The sequence below is a fragment of the Salmo salar genome, chromosome ssa22, assembly GCF_905237065.1.
Source record: "Salmo salar chromosome ssa22, Ssal_v3.1, whole genome shotgun sequence".
Taxonomy (NCBI): domain Eukaryota; kingdom Metazoa; phylum Chordata; class Actinopteri; order Salmoniformes; family Salmonidae; genus Salmo; species Salmo salar.
The window spans coordinates 48,143,895-48,163,647 of record NC_059463.1 but is presented as its reverse complement, the minus strand read 5'-3'; the positions used below and the strand labels follow the sequence as shown (position 1 = coordinate 48,163,647).

General features: G+C 42.1%; 2 protein-coding genes across 5 annotated transcripts in view; both read left to right on the top strand.

Annotated features, from left to right (window-relative positions):
• Window positions 1–4,606, top strand: part of LOC106583633 (myotubularin-related protein 14) — a 35,195-nt gene extending 30,589 nt beyond the window's left edge. For both annotated transcript variants that reach the window (XM_014168034.2, XM_014168035.2), the window contains one exon: window positions 373–4,606. In XM_014168034.2, the coding sequence (XP_014023509.2) occupies window positions 373–553 (181 nt within the window). In that variant the 3' untranslated portion in view covers window positions 554–4,606. The remainder of the gene's footprint in view (window positions 1–372) is intronic.
• A 690-nt stretch (window positions 4,607–5,296) lies between these two features.
• Window positions 5,297–19,753, top strand: part of LOC106583634 (copine-9) — a 132,042-nt gene continuing 117,585 nt past the window's right edge. For 2 of the 3 annotated variants that reach the window (XM_014168038.2, XM_014168036.2), the window contains exons 1-2: window positions 5,297–5,812; window positions 18,237–18,277. In XM_014168038.2, coding sequence (XP_014023513.2) covers window positions 5,736–5,812; window positions 18,237–18,277 — 118 coding nt within the window. In that variant the 5' untranslated portion in view covers window positions 5,297–5,735. The remainder of the gene's footprint in view (window positions 5,813–18,236; window positions 18,278–19,753) is intronic. The other variant, XM_014168037.2, reaches the window with a different exon arrangement.

Below are 19,753 nucleotides of genomic sequence, written 5' to 3'. Positions count from 1 at the left end.
GCATAGACAAATAACATCTATCCATCTTGATTTGAAGGGAGAACGAGGGGAGAGAGAGAGGGACGAGGAGAGACAGCCAGCCAGACAGCATGCGCTCTCTGATTGTGAATTTCCATGTACACTGTGTCCCTCTTTCAGAACTAAAAGATGGGTTCTCGCTTCTCTTCTTATTCCTGTCTTCTTGTGCCCCTCTCTCGCCCATTTCCTGCTATTTTTCTCTCTCCTCATCTCCTCTTCCTTAAATTCACTCTCCTCTCCACCCCCCCTTCTCTCTCCCTCTCTCCCCCTTCTCTCTCACGCCTGTCCCTTCTCTCTCTACCCCCCTGCCCCTCTCTTCTCTCCCTCTCTATCCTCCCTGTCTCGCTCTCCCAGTTGCCCGTCGCCCTCGGAGCGTCAGGCTCGTCTGGAGACGGTGAGGGAGGTGTTCCTGGCTGCCTACAGCTCCACCGTGGGCCTCAAGTCCAGCGTGCCCAGCCCCTCCGGCGCCATCTCAGGCCTCCTGGAGCAGTTTGCCCGTGGCGTGGGCCTCCGGGGCACCAACAGCATCGTCTGATCTAGGGTCAGGTCTCCCCACCCCAAATGTGAACTCTGCGCCCATAATCATTGTATTCATAAAGTGTCTCAGAGTAGGAATGCTGAACTAGGATCAGTTTTTCCTGTTAGATCATATGGACAGGAAGGCCTGACTCTAGATCAGCACTCCTACATTTACATTGAGTCATTTAGCAGACGCTCTTATCCAGAGCAACTTACAGTAGTGAATGCATACATTTTAATTTGTTTTCCGGTGCTCCTACCGTGAGGCTCTTTGTGAATATGGGCCCTGACCCCCCCCCCCTCCCACTAAATCCCGTCCTATTGAATTGCGGTCCACAATCCGCATTCATCTCCATCGGGGGAAGATACATCTCGTATGGACTGTAATAAAAATAAAAAGTGCCAAACTTCTCTACTCTATTCAGGGGTTGAAGCGTCCTTTTATATTTGTTGGATTAAACATGTTTTTAGTTCATTTTTTTTATATATATACACATATCGAACGTTACATACCCTGGGTTTATTTTGTTCTTTAATTTCTCTTTTAAAAATATATTTTTTTTTATTCATGCATTTCCAACTTTCTCTCTGGAGTTATTCCTTTTTTGTTTGCCACACATTTTTTGTCGATTCAGGGAGTGTCTCGGGGGATGACAATGTCAGTCACACTATCAATAAGAGAGATGACAATTGTACTTTAACATATGGAGCATTTTTCTTAGGGATTCGGTGCTATGAGTGTGGTCAGAGTAACATTGACTTGTTACATGCAGAGGATTCAAAGCATATTATGTGGAGTTATCTTTTATGATTTTAAAGTAATTATTTTGGATTTAACGTGCCGATCCGTCCTAAATCGAGGACGCCAGACTTCTCTTTAGTGGCCGAACACTCAAAAAATCTGCTATTCAGTGTTGAATCAGAAGCTGCTATTCAGTGTTGAATCAGAAGGAAGCGTTAAATATATAATTGTAGTGAGTACTGTGGTTGTCATACAAACAGCACTAGCTAAGTGTGTCAGGGCAATAGAAACATGCTGTTTCTTTTTAGAACCAAATTTGGCATAGAAAAGTCATATCAAGCTGGATGTAGCTTAATTCTGTAGAATTTAATATGTTGAATCCTATCAGCCTATTTTTGAATTGGTTACTCGTTTTTAATCATTTGACTTTTTAGGTCTGTTAAGTCACTTATGTGCAGACATTTAAACAAAGAAATGTTGCGTTGTCGCCATACAAAACATTTTCACACGGTCTTCAGTATGTCTATGTGCACATACACACCATCATTAGACTGGTCCCAGACCTGTTTGTGCTGTCATGCTGACTCCTACGCTTGTGGCATGGACAGATCCAGGTTACACCATCATTACCTGGGCTTCAGACCACATACCAGAAGCCAGACCTATTAGTTGGCTGCGTTGAAAGTTCTTTAAAAGTCCTTCACAAGGTTTAGATTTGAGGCCACTTCTGACAGCTATTCCTATGCTCAGTCACTTCATCTCTCAACTTTATTTCTCACAGTTGTGCGACATGATGGCTCCGAGCCACCCTGCTATCAGCCTTTATCGTTTTATGTACTTTGTGGCTGCGTTCCAGACCGACTACATTGCAGTCGGCTCGCAAAACCTGGATAGGTGTTAAACATATCAACTTACTGCATCAGATCTAGCGATCTGAAACCTGACTGTGCAGTCGAAGACATGGCACAGAACCACTGGTCAATGCGAGCAGCATGACTGCAATGTAGTCAGCCTGGAACATGACCTCTCTGTGACTTAAGCCCCCGGAGGTAGTGTGGGAGACATCTCTTTAAAAGTTTTGAATCTAGATCTGTCTCGTTACACTACACAAGTATCTCTTCTGGACCTAGTTTGTCCTCAAAGTAGTGTAGTATAAAGAGGCCCTAACATTGTTAATAATAAAGTCAGCTAGCTTGCTTAACATTGACAATATTGTCAGACTAGCTACATTAACCATATTGACAAGGTTGTAATAGTCAAAAAATTGATTTGTTGCTATCTTTTGGTTGAAAAGGTAAAAGCTTAGTCCGTGGTGAAACGTCTCAACTCAGTTTCCCACTTGTAATTGCGACTTGGAGGGTCTTTCAATTGAAATGTCCAACTCGGAACTAGAAGATTCCGATAACTTATAGCACTTGAACGCTTTATTAATGGCTTAGTAAAAGCTCTCTTATTGCTGCATGAGCCAGTGGACTGGATCAGTTCGCTGCCACTGAACAGTGATCTCTCCCTGTCTATCCTCTCCATGTTCTCAGTTCCTCTTTGAGACCCGAAACACGCCTTTCAGATCAGGAAGATGAGACTTTGGCCCGTTACAGGCCGACTACGTTGCTGTTGCCTGCCAGTTCACATCACGACTGGATATGTGTTTAATATATCTAACCACGTCATATGATTAAGAAAATCTGATGCCCGACTGCTAAATCGATGACGTGGCACGCAACTATGAGTTGCAGCATTACTGCAATGTATTCGGCCTGGAAAGCGACCATTAGGCCGGTAGCGATTATGTGGTCCAATGGCAGTGTTGTGGCGTCATTGCGTTCAGATAGAATAGTTTAATGCCTCGTTCACGTCATGTCGTAGACTCTGAAATGTACAACTTGCTGATTCGTTGTAGAAAGATGATACTTGGGTTTTCCACTTGAAGTATCAGAATTAACCAGTATGAAGCTCTACGCAAATTATTTACAGTCATTTTTACTCGAAGGTACCGAGTTTCCGACAAGACGTGAGTGCGGCATTAGGCAGCATTTACTGGGATTTGTTTAGCTTGATTGCGATGCCAAATGGTTTTGACGGCTGCTGTACAGTACTGTACCTCAGGACCTTTTGTTGTGCCTTTTCACCTGGAGCACTGGAAGAGATTCTTATACGGCTTGAGTTGTTTAAAAAAATACTTTTTCAGAATCCACAACGAAACAAATACCCGCTAGCTACTATGATTTAAAGCGCATAAGTAGTTTCGGTCAGTGGAACCGCAAACTGCAATCTAGTGGCTTTTCCCCTCTATCAATCACTTGAATGCAAAATGATTAATATTTGTTCAGTCTTTGTTCAATCACATTTGTCAATGGCAATTTATCATAATGAAGAGTATTCTGTAAAGTCTGTTGGGATGAGATCTTTCTGTCAATCGGTATGACATAGAGCTGTTAAGGGGGTAGTGTTAAGATTTCAGGATATTGGTGCAGATGTTACCTTTTCTAGAGTACTCTCACTTGTCAACCAGTGTGCGGACTGATGCAATATTGTACTTCTGGGTATACTTCAATTGTCCATTCTCTGTCTCATTCAATCTTCCAACAGTAGTTTTTTTAAATTTTTTATTGAACCTTTATTTAACTAGGAAAGTCAGTTAAGAACAAATTCGTATTTACATTGACGGCCTACACCGTCCAAACCCGGACTTCATTGGAAGCTTACCTGGTTGCTTTCACTTGTCCAATCCTTTAAAATCAAAGGAAACCATTGTGCCATTGGTCCTTCCTCCCACCTGAATTTGAGAGATGTTTACTGTTTATTTTTTATGAATTTAATTATTTTACTACCATCACATCCTCAACTCTGATATGATTTATCATACCAGAGATATTGAGTATGTCCATGGTAGGATACATTGGTGGCACTTGGTTCTATTCCTATAGGTCCCTGTTGGTGGTTATAGGCAGCCCGCCAGCCCTAGAGCCCCTAGATCATTTACAGTTGATACATACCACTCACTTCACACTGGGCACTTTTAGAATTACACAAGCACCTCAAGCATTGTTCAACTCATCCATGTTTTTGCATGTCATTTCCCCAACTAATTAAAACTAGTTGAATATAGTACTTTTAGTATGATTTATTTTTTTGTACCCCTCTTGATTTTACTGAAATGCTTCATTGCACACTCATTTGAGTTATGTCTTTTTCAATAGATTGACATGTTTTTCTTTTATCATGTTTGTTAGTTTTTAAATTGCTCTTTAATTGTCGCCAGTGAGGCTACATTGAGAAAGGTGAATTGATCTGCAGGTGGTAATTATGAATAAAGAAGAAACAAAGGTTTGTTTGTATGTACAATCATTTCTACCCTGAATCATTGGTCCTATGTTTTAGACTTTAAAAGATGTGCAGAGAAACAGGCCACTGGCTATAGATTGGCTCTGCTGCCTGTTCTGATTTTCACATTCTCTGCAAACTCAGTGTTTTAATCACAGAGATCATATAATTCATTATGATTAGTCTATAAGGAATGATATAATGAATTATATCTAATTATATGGTTCTGATCATTTGGTGACATCAGCCTGTGGCAAGCCAACACTTTTTCAATGTTTTATTATTTAAACATTTTCTATGGTGGTCCACTCCCCCCCCTCCATTTCTGTCCTAACTGTTCTGAACTGGGAAGCTCCACTGGTGACCTATAGTGAAGTAAAATACATTTACTTATCACTTCCTATCCACACACACCCCTATTTACTATCTTCTTTAAAAAGAAAACAAATGCACAGTTGAGCTTCATAGAGCACACACTTTAATGCCGCATTAACTTGAAATCCAACATTCTGCTGCCAACAACTTCTGAAAGTCTCTGCCTCCACCTGCCGATGGATAAACAGAAATATGGAGCGAAGGACCCGTCAGCGCTTTCCAGTGACGCGCACTCCGTTCTGTGGCGCTCCTCCACCACCACACCATGCATGGAATGTCCCGAGCGCTTTCTGACGTCCCTTTTGGTCTCCACCACCACACCATGCATGGAATGTCCCGAGCGCTTTCCTGTGACGCGCACTCCGTTCTGTGGCGCTCCTCCACCACCACACCATGCATGGAATGTCCCGAGCGCTTTCCTGTGACGCGCACTCCGTTCTGTGGCGCTCCTCCACCACCACACCATGCATGGAATGTCCCGAGCGCTTTCCTGTGACGCGCACTCCGTTCTGTGGCGCTCCTCCACCACCACACCATGCATGGAATGTCTCGAGCGCTGCCCAACCTGCCTCACCTACAGGTATGCACCTCGCGCTCAACTCTGAAGACGTTTGTCAACAAACGCAGCTATTTGGTGGCTTTGTCTCTTTTTTCCAGGTGAAGGGAAGATCTTTTCAAACAAAAATATCGGCCAAGAGTAGTGGCTGAACATCGCTGAGAAGTTCACATTGAAGAGGAACTGATCTAAAGCCTGACCATGGCCACAATTGGGGATTTCGACCCGCTCAACTCCACAGTACCTGCGACGAAAATCGAAATTACAGTCTCGTGCAGGTAAGACCAGTATAATCACAACGTATCCAATAGTCATTATTGAATAAAACCTATTATATATACGCTGTTGATAATGTTGAAGGATGATAGACTATCGATGGGAATGAGTGCAGTGCTGCAGCCTATATCTTATTTGGCATGGAGATGTTTGTGAATCTATCTTTTGCAGGTAATTAGTACTTCAACTATTCTCAAACATCTGTTGGCTAATAGTCGTAATTTCAAAACATTTTAGCTCTATAAGTGTCTTTGTATCTCTGTGCAAAACTCGGACGCTTGCAAGGAATTTGCATTAACAGTGGGTGTAGAGCTGCGTGGGGGTAGAACAGCATAACGGGATTTATTCCGAGTGGCTTCGAGAGAGCTCCAACGGGCGAACTCACATATCACATGGATAGGTTATGGATATTAATACGCCACCGTCCATGTTCCTGTCACATTCAAATCCGTTAGACGGGGTGTGTGAGAGGAAGGAGTGGGTGGTCACATTTTATTCAGGTCAGGAGTGCCGTGCGCACTTCTTCACTTATTTTCACAGTGAAACTTTGCATGTCCAAGAAGACCACCGGAATCGAGATTGAGTCCTAACCAATGCCTTGATTCATAGTGTTTGACCTGGTAAACACAAGTAGGCCCTATACAGCCTAGTTGTCTTAAAGCCTGTTGGAGCACTGAGCTTGGTGCACCTTAGTCCTTATTTAGTTGTTACTTAGGCCTACTTATAAAAAATAAACAAGACAAATGGGATTGTATTTAAAATGAATGTTTAGCCTATGATTGTGATTTAACCAACGTCTAACTGGAAAAATAGAGCAGTAAATAATGATAACTAATATATATATATATATAGCATTGCTTCCATTATTTACAGCTATATTTTTCCAGTTAGATTTTAAATCACAGGCTAAACGTTGATTTTCAATACAATCCCATTAATTCATGACGTCTCTTCAAACACTGAAAGGGAAATACAGTTGAAGTCGGAAGTTTACATACACTTAGGTTAGAGTCATTAAAAATAGTTTTTCAACCACTCCACAAATTTCTTGTTAACAAACTATAGTTTTGGCAAGTCGGTTAGGACATCTACTTTGTGCATGACACAAGTCATTTTTCCAACAATTGTTTACAGACAGATTATTTCACTTATAATTCACTGTATCACAATTCCAGTGGGTCAGAAGTTTACATACACTAAGTTGACTGTGCCTTTTAAACAGCTTGGAAAATTCCAGAAAATGATGTTATGTCTTAGAAGCTTCTGATAGGCTAATTGACATAATTTGAGTCAATTGGAGGTGTACCTGTGGATGTATTTCAAGGCCTACCTTCAAACTCAGTGCCTCTTTGCTTGACATCATGGGGAAATCAAAAGAAATCAGCCAAGACCTCAGAAAAAAATGTAGACCTCCACAAGTCTGGTTCATCCTTGGGAGCAATTTCCAAACGCCTGAAGGTACCACGTTCATCTGTACAAACAATAGCACGCAAGTATAAAAACCATGGGATCACGCAGCCGTCATACCGCTCAGGAAGGAGACGTGTTCTGTCTCCTAGAGATGAACGTACTTTGGTGCGAAAAGTGCAAATCAATCCCAGAACAACAGCAAAGGACCTTGTGAAGATGCTGGAGGAAACGGGTACAAAAGTATCTATATCCACTGTAAAACGAGTCCTATATTGACATAACCTGAAAGGCCGCTCAGCAAGGAAGAAGCCAATACTCCAAAACCGCCATAAAAAAAGCCAGACTACGGTTTGCAACTGCACATGGGGACAAAGATCGTAACTTTTGGAGAAATGTCCTCTGGTCTGATGAAACAAAAAAACAACTGTTTGGCCATAATGACCATTGTTATGTTTGGAGGAAAAAGGGGGAGGCTTGCAAGCCGAAGAACACCATCTCAACCGTGAAGCACGGGGGTGGCAGCATCATGTTGTGGGGGTGCTTTGCTGCAGGAGGGACTGGTGCGCTTCACAAAATAGATGGCATCATGAGTAGGAACATTATGTGGATATATTGAAGCAACATCTCAATACATTAGTCAGGAAGTTAAATCTTGGTCGCAAATGGGTCTTCCAAATGGACAATGACCCCAAGCATACTTCCAAAGTTGTGGCAAAATGGCTTAAAAGTCAAGGTATTGGAGAGGCCTTCACAAAGCCCTGATCTCAATCCTATAGAAAAATAGTTGGCAGAACTGAAAAAGCGTGTGCGAGCAAGGAGGCCTACAAACCTGACTCAGTTACACCAGCTCTGTCAGCAGGAATGGGCCAAAATTCACCCAACTTATTGTGGGAAGCTTGTGGAAGGCTACCCAAAACGTTTGACCCAAGTTAAACAATTTAAAGGCAATGATACCAAATACTAATTGAGTGTATGTAAATGTCTGACCCACTGGGAATGTGATGAAAGAAATAAAAGTTGAAATAAATCATTCTCTCTACTATTATTCTGACATTTCACATTCTTAAGGTGGTGATCCTAACTGGCCTAAGACGGGGCATTTTTACTAGGATGTGGGAAATGTCAGGAATTGTGAAAAACTGAGTTTAAATGTATTTGGCTAAGGTGTATGTAAACTTCCAACTTCAATTGTACCTAGTCAGTTGTACAGCTGAATGCATTCAATTGAAATCTGTCTCCAACATTTAACCCAACCTCTCTGATTCAGAGAGGTGCGGGAGGCTGTCTTAATTGACATCCACGTAATCGACGCCCGGGGAACAGAGCGGCAGATGACAGATTTTTACCTTGTCAGCTCGGGGATTGGATCCAGCAACCTTTCGGTTACTGGCCCAATGCTCCTACCCGCCAGGCTACCTGCCACCCCCAGTTGAAAACAGTTTTTTTTTTTTAAATGTAGATTAGAGTAGGCTACATATTTGGCAGCAAGTGTAGATTGAAATGAAATAGCCTACAAAAGTAACATCCTTTAAACAAACTTGTTTGGGTGACAAATGTAAATAACTTGTCGAGTTTAGCATTTTCAGCCTACCTCAGCCCATGAAACAGACATAGCTGCTCTAGAGGGTGATGGGGGGTGGCAAGGGGGGATTGTCTTTGCTGCCTGACACTGACAGAATGGGGTTGGGTGAATTCCCCCCTGAAACACACTCCATGGCAACTGGGCATCAGCTGTGAATATGAGAGAGTACTTGGCGCATAGTGAACCACAGGGTCTTGACAGCCAAACTCAGAAAAATATATGAATAATCAAAAGAAACAGGCCATAGTCTGGCCAGTTAATTCAATATTTTTTAGGGGGTAGATCAGCTTTAATATTGCAGATAGATTGTGGGTTCTATCCATTTAATTATCCGCATCATTTCCAATCCCCCATATATTTTTGGGGTAAATATATATTTTGTGTGTATATATTTTCCTTCTTTATTTTTCCCCCCTAACCCTACCATCCCTCCCCTAATTGGAGTAAACGAATTGACTACAATACTTACGCTTCTACTTCCAGTTTATACATACTATAAACATTTTACAGACACAGTATATTTTACATTAGTTATCTTTTATTTATTTTTTCAAATTTTGCATAGTTACCTCCAGGTAAATGTTGTAATTATTCAGCCATTCCTGAACCTGCAACCAAAAACAAGCTACATATGAGCAGTATCAAAACAAGTGATTTAATTATTCCGTCTCTTCGTAGCAAAATCTGCAGAGCTAGGATGGTTGTATCCCCCATATACACTACATGAACAAAAGTATGTGGACACCTGCTCATTGAAAACCTCATTCCAAAATCATGGGCATTAAGGTTGAGTTTGTCCCCCCTTTTGCTGCTATAGCAGCCTCCACTCTTCTTGGAAGGCTTTCCACTAGATGTATGAACATTGCTGTGGGGACTTGCTTCCAGTCAGCAACGAGCATTAGTGAGGTCGGGCACTGATGGCGATTAGGCCTGGCTCGCAGTTCCAATTCAACTCAAAGGTGTTGGATGGGGTTGAGGTCAGGGCTCTGTGCAGGCCAGTCAAGTTTTTCTACACCGATCTCGACAAACCGTTTCTGTATGGACCTCGCTTTGTTCACGGGGGCATTGTCATGCTGAAACAGGAAAGGGCCTTCCCCAAACTTTTGCCACAAAGTTGGATGCACAGAATCATCTAGAATGCTGTAGCATTAAGATTTCCCTTCACTGGAAGTGGTCTAGCCCAAAACATGAAAAACAGCTCCAGACAATTATTCCACCAAACTTTACAGTTGCCACTATGCATTGGGGCAGGTAGCATTCTCCTGGATTCCGCCAAACCCAGATTAGTCTGTCGGACTGCCAGATGGTGAAGCATGATTCATCACTCCAGAGAACACGTTTCCACTGCTCCAGAGTGGCGGCGAGATTTACACCACTCCAGGTGACGCTAGGCATTGCACATGATGTTCTTAGGCTTGTGTGCGGCTGCTCAGCCATGTCATGAAGCTCCTGATGAACAGTTATTGTGCTGACGTTGCTTCCACAGGCAGTTTGGAACTCGGTAGTGATTGTTGCAATTGAGGACCAACTATTTTTACGCGCTTCAGCACTCGGCGGTACCGTTCTGTGAGCTTGTGTGGCCTACCACTTCGCGACTGAACCGTTGTTGCTCCTAGACGTTTCCACTTCACAATGACAGCACTTACAGTTGACTGGGCCGGCTCTAGCAGGGCAGAAATTTGATGAACTGACTTGTTGGAAAGGTGGCATCCTATGACAGTGCCACATTGAAAGATTGCATGGTTGTGTGCTCAATTTAATACATGGGTGTGGCTGAAATAACCGAATCCAATAATTTGAAGGGTTGCAAGCATTTTGTATAATCATTTAAATTGAAAAACTCTTAAGTTTTGAATTCAGCGTCATTTTGTGTAACAGTTCATAAACCATGTGCCATGGAATAGGTACATAAAAAATCTATTCCCAACTATTTTGCAACCTTTATGGCACAGCTGTCACTTTTTTGGTCCTTAAATGAAAGTGGTATACTTTTTTTTATGTATCACAATTTTCTTTAGCCAGTTTCTGTCTTTAATGCGGGGCAACAGACCAGTTCCCTTCTCTTCGCCCCCTTCCAGTCTTCCCTTTTAGCAGAAATGCTGCAATTAGTTGGTTGTAATTTTGGATAGAGCAAACATTTCCATGTGTGACAACTTCACCAGTCATTTTTATGATATAATTTACCAAGATTATACCGTTTTTAAATAATTGTTTCCCAAAATATATATATTTTTTAACAATTTAGTATTTGAGTTGAACCATATTTGTTGTAATATTTTTTTCTGTCTTTTCTGGTGGATTAAACTGAAATTTCAACCAACTTTCTATGGCTTGTTTTAAAAATGGCTATATTTTGGAGATTATAAAATGTTCAAATAACCAAAAGTAAGAGGTTGTAATCTGAATAAAGGAAAAAAGACTATTTTTGAACACGGGGTGACACATTCTTACTAATCTTCTAGAACACCAGTTTGGATTTAAGTATAGCTTTTGTATGAATGCAGCCGTTAGTGAGAGGTCCAATGCTGTAATATTTAATAAATTCTGCCCTCCAAATTCATATTCATTGTATAAATAGGCAGGGCCATAAGCAAATGGGTCAACTGGGATATGACTATAGAGTTAATTAGGTGATTTTTCCACAAATAGACAGGTCTTTTCCTATCCATGGTAGCAAGATCTTATCTATTTTTGCTAACTTTCTATAAAAATGTATTGTAGAGAGAATTTCTTTCTTTCGGGATATGAATACCTAGTATGTCTACTTCACTGTCGGACCATTTTATTGGTAAACTACAGAGTAATGTAAAAGTTGTATTTGTTTGTGATCCAATACCTACATAATATAATACACTTATCATATTTCGGTTGTAATCCAGAGAGGTTAGGAACATTTTCTAGATCCTCTATGAGGCTATGGAGGGATCCAAATTATGGATTAAAAAGAAAGCATGAATCATCAGCGTACAATGACACCTTTGTTTTTAAGCCCTGGATTTCTAGCCGCTTGATATTATTGTTGGATCTGATTTTAACAGCTAACATTTCAATGGACATAATGAATAGATATGCCGATAGTGGACAACCTTGTTTTACTCCTCTTGACAGTTTAATACTTTCTGAGAAGTGGCCATTATTTACTATACACCTAGGGTTACTATACATAACTGTAAGCCATTATATAAGAGATTCTCCAAAATGGAAATATTCCAGGCATTTATGTATAACTTCCAGTTGTATCAAAAGTCTTTTCAAAGTCAGCTCTGAATACCAGGCCTGGTTTCCCATATTTTCATAGTGTTCCATTTTCTTCCAGTACTTGTCTTATATTATCTTTAATGTATCGCCCATATAAAAAACCTGTCTAATTACTAATATCCAACAATACCTTTTTTAATTATATGCACAACACTGAAAGGGGCCCCCAATTTTTAAAATGGACTAGATATTTTAAATTGACCACTTGGTTCCTGTTTCAGTAATAGTGAAATCGAGTATTAGATAGTCTGCAATTGTTTAGGACTGGTTAAAACATGCTAATAACGGTCCTCTGCGTACATTAACAAATATTTGATATACCTCAACTGGTATGCCATCCAGCCCTGAAGTTTTCCTGGACTTAAAGGCTTTAATTGCATCAATAAATTCCTCCTCTGTAATTTGTCCTCCACATGAGTCTTTCTGTACAGCTGTTAATTTGACATTATTAATAGGAATAAAATCCATACAATTAACTTCGGTTAGTGGAGATGGAGACTGAAACTAAAACATATGCTTAAAGTACTTTGTTTCCTCTTTCAAAATATTGTTTGGTGAATCATGGATGACTCCATTTGTAACAAGTTTCAGTAAATTATTTTTGGTAGCATTTCTATGTTGAAGATTAAAATATATAATTTGGTGCATTTTCATATTCCATCCAGTTTGCTTTATTTTTAATAACATATTACACTTGATCTTTCTTAAATGAAGTTATTTTTTTTCTAACTTATTTGGTGCCTTTCTGGTATAGTTTTTTTTGCTTTCTATCTATACTGTTAGTCCCTCTATTTCCCTTTGTTAATAGGAAGTATTTTGACCTAAAGTACTTCGGTTTTAAAGAAGAGTATTGAATTGCATGGCCTCTAAAGGGACATTTTAAAAGTGTCCCATACAATAAGGGAATCTGCTGTGCTTATATCGGAATAAGTCTGTTTATAAATTCTTCTGTCTTGGTTAAAATCAATCATCAATCAATCAAATGTATTTAAAAAGCTCTTCTTACATCAGCTGATGTCACAACGTGCTGTACAGAAACCCAGCCTAAAACCCTAAACAGCAAGCAAGGCAGGTGTAGAAGCACGGTGGCTAGGAAAATCTCCCTAGAAAGGCCAGAACCTTGGAAGAAACCGAGAGGAACCAGGCTATGAGAGATGGCCAGTCCTAATGTGACTGTGCCGGGTGGAGATTATAACAGAACATGGCCAAGATGTTCAAATGTTCATAGATGACCAGCAGAGTCAAATAATAATAATAATCACAGTGGTTGTAGAGGGTGCAACAGGTCAGCACCTCAGGAGTAAATGTCAGTTCAGAGTATCCCTACCGCTCCTGCTGTCTCTAGAGAGTTGAAAACAGCAGGTCTGGGACAAGGTAGCACGTCCGGTGAACAGGTCAGGGTTCCATAGCCGCAGGCAGGACAGTTGAAACTGGAGCAGCAGCATGACCAGGTGGACTGGGGACAGCAAGGAGTCATCAGGCCAGGTAGTCCTGAGGCATGGTCCTAGGGCTCAGGTCCTCTGAGAGAAAGAGAATTAGAGACAGCATACTTAAATTCACACAAGACACAGATAAGACAGGAGAAATACTCCAGATATAACAGACTGACCCTAGTCCCCCAACACAAACTATTGCAGCATAAATACTGGAGGCTGAGACAGGAGGGGTTGGGAGACCCCTTCTTGCCATCCAATAGGCATTGATTACATTTCCAAAAACCTCGCCCACGTGGAAATTCTGTAAGAGTAATGTATATGCCAATTATTTAACGATCTGACCGTATTCTGTTCCCTATCAACACTTTTGGTGCCAGAGAGAATGACCTAAGAAAGTAGTCAAGATGGTTAGCTTAATTGAGCCTCTGCCATGTTTATCTCACTTGGTCAGGATATTTAAGCCTCCATATATCCACTAGTTCTAATATATCCATGATATTCGTGTTTTCCTTAAGTGTACAAGGGGGATAGTTTGTAGGGTTATTTCCTTTATTGTCCATTGAGGTATATAAAAACGTATTATAATCTCACACCCTAATAATAGAGTCTTGAATTGCCTGTAGGCTTGATAAATGATTATTAGATATTTTCAAAGAAGCGTGGATTATCATTATTTGGACTTTACAGATTAAGGAACCAAATCTGTTTATGGTCCAATAAAATATTTAAAATAATCCATCTACCTTTAATATCATCACCCCTTTTGACTTTCTTTGCCCATGGGAGAAGTATATTTGCATATTTGCAACCTTTCGGTTACTAGTCCAATGCTCTAACCACTGGCCTATGCTGCCGCCCCGCTGCCTCCCCATCTCAATTGGGGTGAGGTCGGGTGATTGTGGAGGCCAGGTCATTTGATGCAGCACTCCATCACTCTCATTCTTGATCAAATAGCCCTTACACAGCTTGGAGGTGTGTTGGGTCATTGTCCTGTTAAAAAACAAATGATAGTCCCACTAAGCTCAAACCAGATGGGATGGCGTATTGCTGCAGAATGCTGTGGTAGCCATGCTGGTTAAGTGTGCCTTGAATTCTAAATAAATCACTGACAGTGTCACCAGCAAAGCACCCCCACACCATCACACCTCCTCTATGCTTCACGGTGGGAACCACACATGCGGAGACCATCCGTTCACCTACTCTGCGTCTCACAAAGACACGGCTGTTGGAACCAAAAATCTCAAATTTGGACTCATCAGACCAATGGACAGATTTCCACCTGTTGGTGTCCTTTAGTAGTGGTTTCTTTGCAGCAATTAGAACATGAAGGCCTGATTCACGCAGTCTCCTCTGAACAGTTGATGTTGAGCTTTGTCTGTTACTTGAACTCTGTGTAGCATTTACTTGGGTTGCAATCTGAGGCTGGTAACTCTAACGAACTTATCCTCTGCAGCAGAGGTAACTCTGGGTCTTCCTTTCCTGTGGCGGTCCTCATGAGAGCCAGTTTCATCACAGCGCTTGATGGTTTTTGCGAATGCACTTTTTAAGAAATGTTCAAAGTTCTTGAAATTTTCCGTGTTGACTGACCTTCATGTCTTAAATAATAATGGACTGTCGTTTCTCTTTGCTTATTTGAGCTGTTCTTGCAATAATATGGACTTGGTCTTTTACCAAATAGGGCTATCTTTTGTATACCAGCCCTACTTTGTCACAACACAACTAATTGGCTCAAATGCATTAAGAAGGAAAAAAATGACACACCTGCTAATTGAAATGCATTCCAGGTGACTACTTCATGAAGCTGGTTGAGAGAATGCCCAGAGTGTGCAAAACTGTCATCAAGGCAAAGGGTGGCTATTTTTTGGTTTTTCAACACTTTTTTGATTACTACATGATTCCATATGTTATTACATGACTTGGATGTCTTCACTATTATTCTACAATGTAGAAAATAGTAAAAGTAAAGAAAAACCATTTGAATGAATGGGTGTGTACAAACTTTTGACTGGTACTATATAGATTTTTTTAAATTCTTGCATAATTTATTCAATTAACAAATAATAAAAATAATAATGTAGGCACTTCCAACAAGGGATTGTTACATATAAAGAATGCATACAAAGATTACATTTTACTCCTTGGTAAGAAAACAATTATTGATTCATCCTATACTGTCCCTAACATCATTACCCCAAAGCAACAGATATGAGATACATACACGCACTCCGTTGCCAGTTTATTAGGTACACCCATCTAGTTATGGGTTTAACCCCTTCTTTGCCTCCAGAACAGACTGAATTCTTCCGGGCATGGAAACGTTCCTCAATTGGTATCAAGGGACAAAACCTGTGCCAGGAAAACATTCCCCATACCACTGCCACCAGCTTGTATCGTTGACACCAGGTAGGATGGAGCCATGGACTCATGCTTCTTACTCCAAATCCTGACTCTGCCATAAGCATGACGCCACAGGAACCGGGATTCGTCGGAGTCCTCAATTGTCCAGTGTTGGTGACCGCGTGCCCATTGGAGCCGCTTCTTCTTGTTTTCAGCTGATTGGAGTGGAACCCGGTGTGGTCGTCTGCTGCAATAGCCCATCCCTGACAAGGACAGACGAGTTATGCGTTCTGAGATGCCGTTCTGCACACCACTGTTGTACAGCGCCGATTGTAGCCCGCCTGTTAGTTTGCACGATTCTTGCCATTCTCCTTTGCCCACAGGACTGCCACTGACTGGATGTTTTTGTTTGTCGCACCTTTCTCTGTAAACTCTAGACACTGTTGTGTGTGAAAAGCCCAGGAGGCCGGCCGTTTCTGAGATACTGGAACCTGCTTGCCTGGCACTGACGATCATACCACACTTGCTTAGAATGTTTAAAACAAGTGACCTAACATTCAATGGAACAGTAACTGAATGCCTGTATGCCATATTTTTATATCGAACAAGGATTAGGTACTATGTAAAATAAATGATGTTTTATATTAGGTGAAATCCTATTATTATGTTCTAGTCTTGTACTATTGATGTCATGCACACAACAAAACATCAATCACGGCCATAACATGTAGCGTTTCTCTTCTCAGTTTTGACCCCATTACATGGAGAAAAACTGAAACCAGATGACCAGAGGCTATACCAAACTGAAGTCAGGAAAGGAAAGGACTTGCAAGTCCACTGTCTAGCCAGTACCCCTTGACCAGCTAGTCTGGTGTGTCTAGCCAGTACCCCTTGACCAGCTAGTCTGGTGTGTCTAGCCAGTACCCCTTGACCAGCTAGTCTGGTGTGTCTAGCCTGTACCCCTTGACCAGCTAGTCTGGTGTGTCCAGCCAGTACCCCGTGTCCAGCCAGTACCCCTTGACCAGCTAGTCTGGTGTGTCCAGCCAGTACCCCTTGACCAGCCAGTCTGGTGTGTCCAGCCAGTACCCCTTGACCAGCTAGTCTGCTGTGTCCAGCCAGTACCCTGTGTCCAGCCAGTACCCCTTGACCAGCTAGTCTGGTGTGTCTAGCCAGTACCCCGTGTCCAGCCAGTCTGGTGTGCCCAGCCAGTACCCCGTGTCCAGCTAGTCTGGTGTGCCCAGCCAGTACCCCGTGTCCAGCTAGTCTGGTGTGTCCAGCCAGTACCCCTTGACCAGCTAGTCTGGTGTGTCCAGCCAGTACCCCTTGACCAGCTAGTCTGGTGTGTCTAGCCTGTACCCCTTGACCAGCTAGTCTGGTGTGTCCAGCCAGTACCCCGTGTCCAGCTAGACTGGTGTGTCCAGCCAGTACCCTGTGTCCAGCCAGTACCCCTTGACCAGCTAGTCTGCTGTGTCCAGCCAGTACCCTGTGTCCAGCCAGTACCCCTTGACCAGCTTGTCTGGTGTGTCCAGCCAGTACCCCTTGACCAGCTAGTCTGGTGTGTCCAGCCAGTACCCCGTGTCCAGCTAGACTGGTGTGTCCAGCCAGTACCCCGTGTCCAGCTAGACTGGTGTGTCCAGCCAGTACCCCGTGTCCAGCCAGACTGGTGTGTCCAGCCAGTACCCCGTGTCCAGCTAGACTGGTGTGTCCAGCCAGTACCCCGTGTCCAGCCAGTCTGGTGTGTCCAGCCAGTACCCCGTGTCCAGCTAGACTGGTGTGTCCAGCCAGTACCCCGTGTCCAGCCAGTCTGGTGTGTCCAGCCAGTACCCCGTGTCCAGCTAGACTGGTGTGTCCAGCCAGTACCCCGTGTCCAGCCAGTACCCCGTGTCCAGCTAGACTGGTGTGTCCAGCCAGTACCCCATGACCAGCTAATCTGGTGTCTGAAACGAAGCATGTGAGCAAATACCCCAAGACCTGTTTCTTCATCTGCCAGCAGCTACAAGCTACACCTTACCAGCCTGACACACACACCTACATCTCAGTGTAAAGCCACAAGAGGATCCCACCCCTAGAGAGGTTTTATATCCCCCATTTCCTTCCCTCTTATCCTGGTCTTCCCTTTAATATGGCAGCACTCTCTGTACCGGCTGTTACACGTCTCAAACAGGAGTGGCAGATTCAATTGTGTTTTTTAAATTTAACAAATAACTTAGTTGAAGTAACTTATACTTCTGATATTCATTGCGTTGTCCATGTATGGTGATAGCCTGAGTTGGAGTTGCCCACTCCATACTGTCATTATCACACAGCAATGGAGCTGGCAAGACAGCACGAACAGATCTGGCACTCAGGCTAGTGTTATTCTCAGTTTTTTTAATCTTGTTTATCTCTCTTTCATTCAAACAGGAACCTGCTGGATATGGACACCTTCTCCAAATCAGACCCTGGTATGTGATGCTTCTTTACAAGGGTTGCAAAGCCTTTCTTCTAAGCACTTAAAAGTTAATATGAAAAGCTTATAACATGATGTAATGACATCATCTGCATGACCTGTATAACATACACATGACATTCTACTGTTCCAAGTGTTCTTAAAATAGAACTGTTGAAGGGGTTCCAGATACCACCATGGAACTACACACAATGTATCTTATCTTCAGTGACCAAGACCCTCTGGGTAATTACTGTCAGTCTAGCCACCAGGGTAGTCAAGTACACAGCGTGATATGGCAAGTGTTGCCTTAAGGCTTAAGGTTCAACTCCCAACTCAACTCATCTCTTAATTACATGACTTTGACTGATTGACTTGACAACTCCTTTGCTCTCCACTCCAAATGACGCACGCACATGCTCTCACTCTCTCTCACTCACACACACACACACACACACACACTCACACGACTGAGGCATGTGGAGTAGTAGTGTTAGGTGTACAGGTTTCAGCGTATATGCTCCTCCAAGCAATTGAGGAGCCTTATATATTTTAAATGGACATTCCGCTGTTCAACTTCATTTTCATCATTTCCAGCACCACCTCAATATCAACATATGTGAAAATTCAATGTTCTATTGTTTTGAGTAAGATAATTGTTTCCAATCACCGATGTTGTTGAAAACACTTATCTTCCTCTATCTTTTTTACTACAAAACATAGAAATACAAACATGTTGCTCGAGATGATCAATATGAAGTTGAACATTTTTAAAATTTCCCTTTACATGTTGCAGCAGCACAAATTTAATTTGGCAATGTGTGCATTGGATTAGTATTTTTGCTTGTTTTATTGAACAGATGGCACAATAGAGGAAAGTTGGAAGGTGAAGTTTCAGTGGGCTGGATTCAAACCCATGCTGACTTTGGTCCATGCATGTTCCAGATTCAGCTACACTGACCACTGGACCACACAGCCCTCCACTTGGAGGAGTTCCTGTTCAGATCCCATCTGCCTTCCAAAACAGATATTGTTTAGGAAAATCTGAGCATTTGTCATCAATGCATCTATCATAATCTTGGACACCCAGAACTAAAATATTGCGTAATTGCGTCAGATGCTCGATTTAAGTTCTGTGGGGTGAACTGTTGGAAAATATACAAACAAGTTTTGGGCAAGTATATGGGCCGAATGCTTCCTCCCCTTCCGAAATTCCAAAGATGCGAAATCGTGATGAAACGTCTGAGTTCCGGAACAAAGTGTATTGTTGGTGTGTGGACAGACGCTGCTACCATCTATGATACGCGTGTCTGTCCATTAAAGACTGCATCGCTCAGGATATCTCTGTATTTTCAGGGGAGAGAAATCCACACTCAATTGAACATGAAGTGGAAATTCACAACCCCTAACTCACAACCCTCTGCATTTCAACACACCGTACTCAAGAAACGCTGTGAATACCACTGACACAGAAGAGCCAATGGTACTTCTG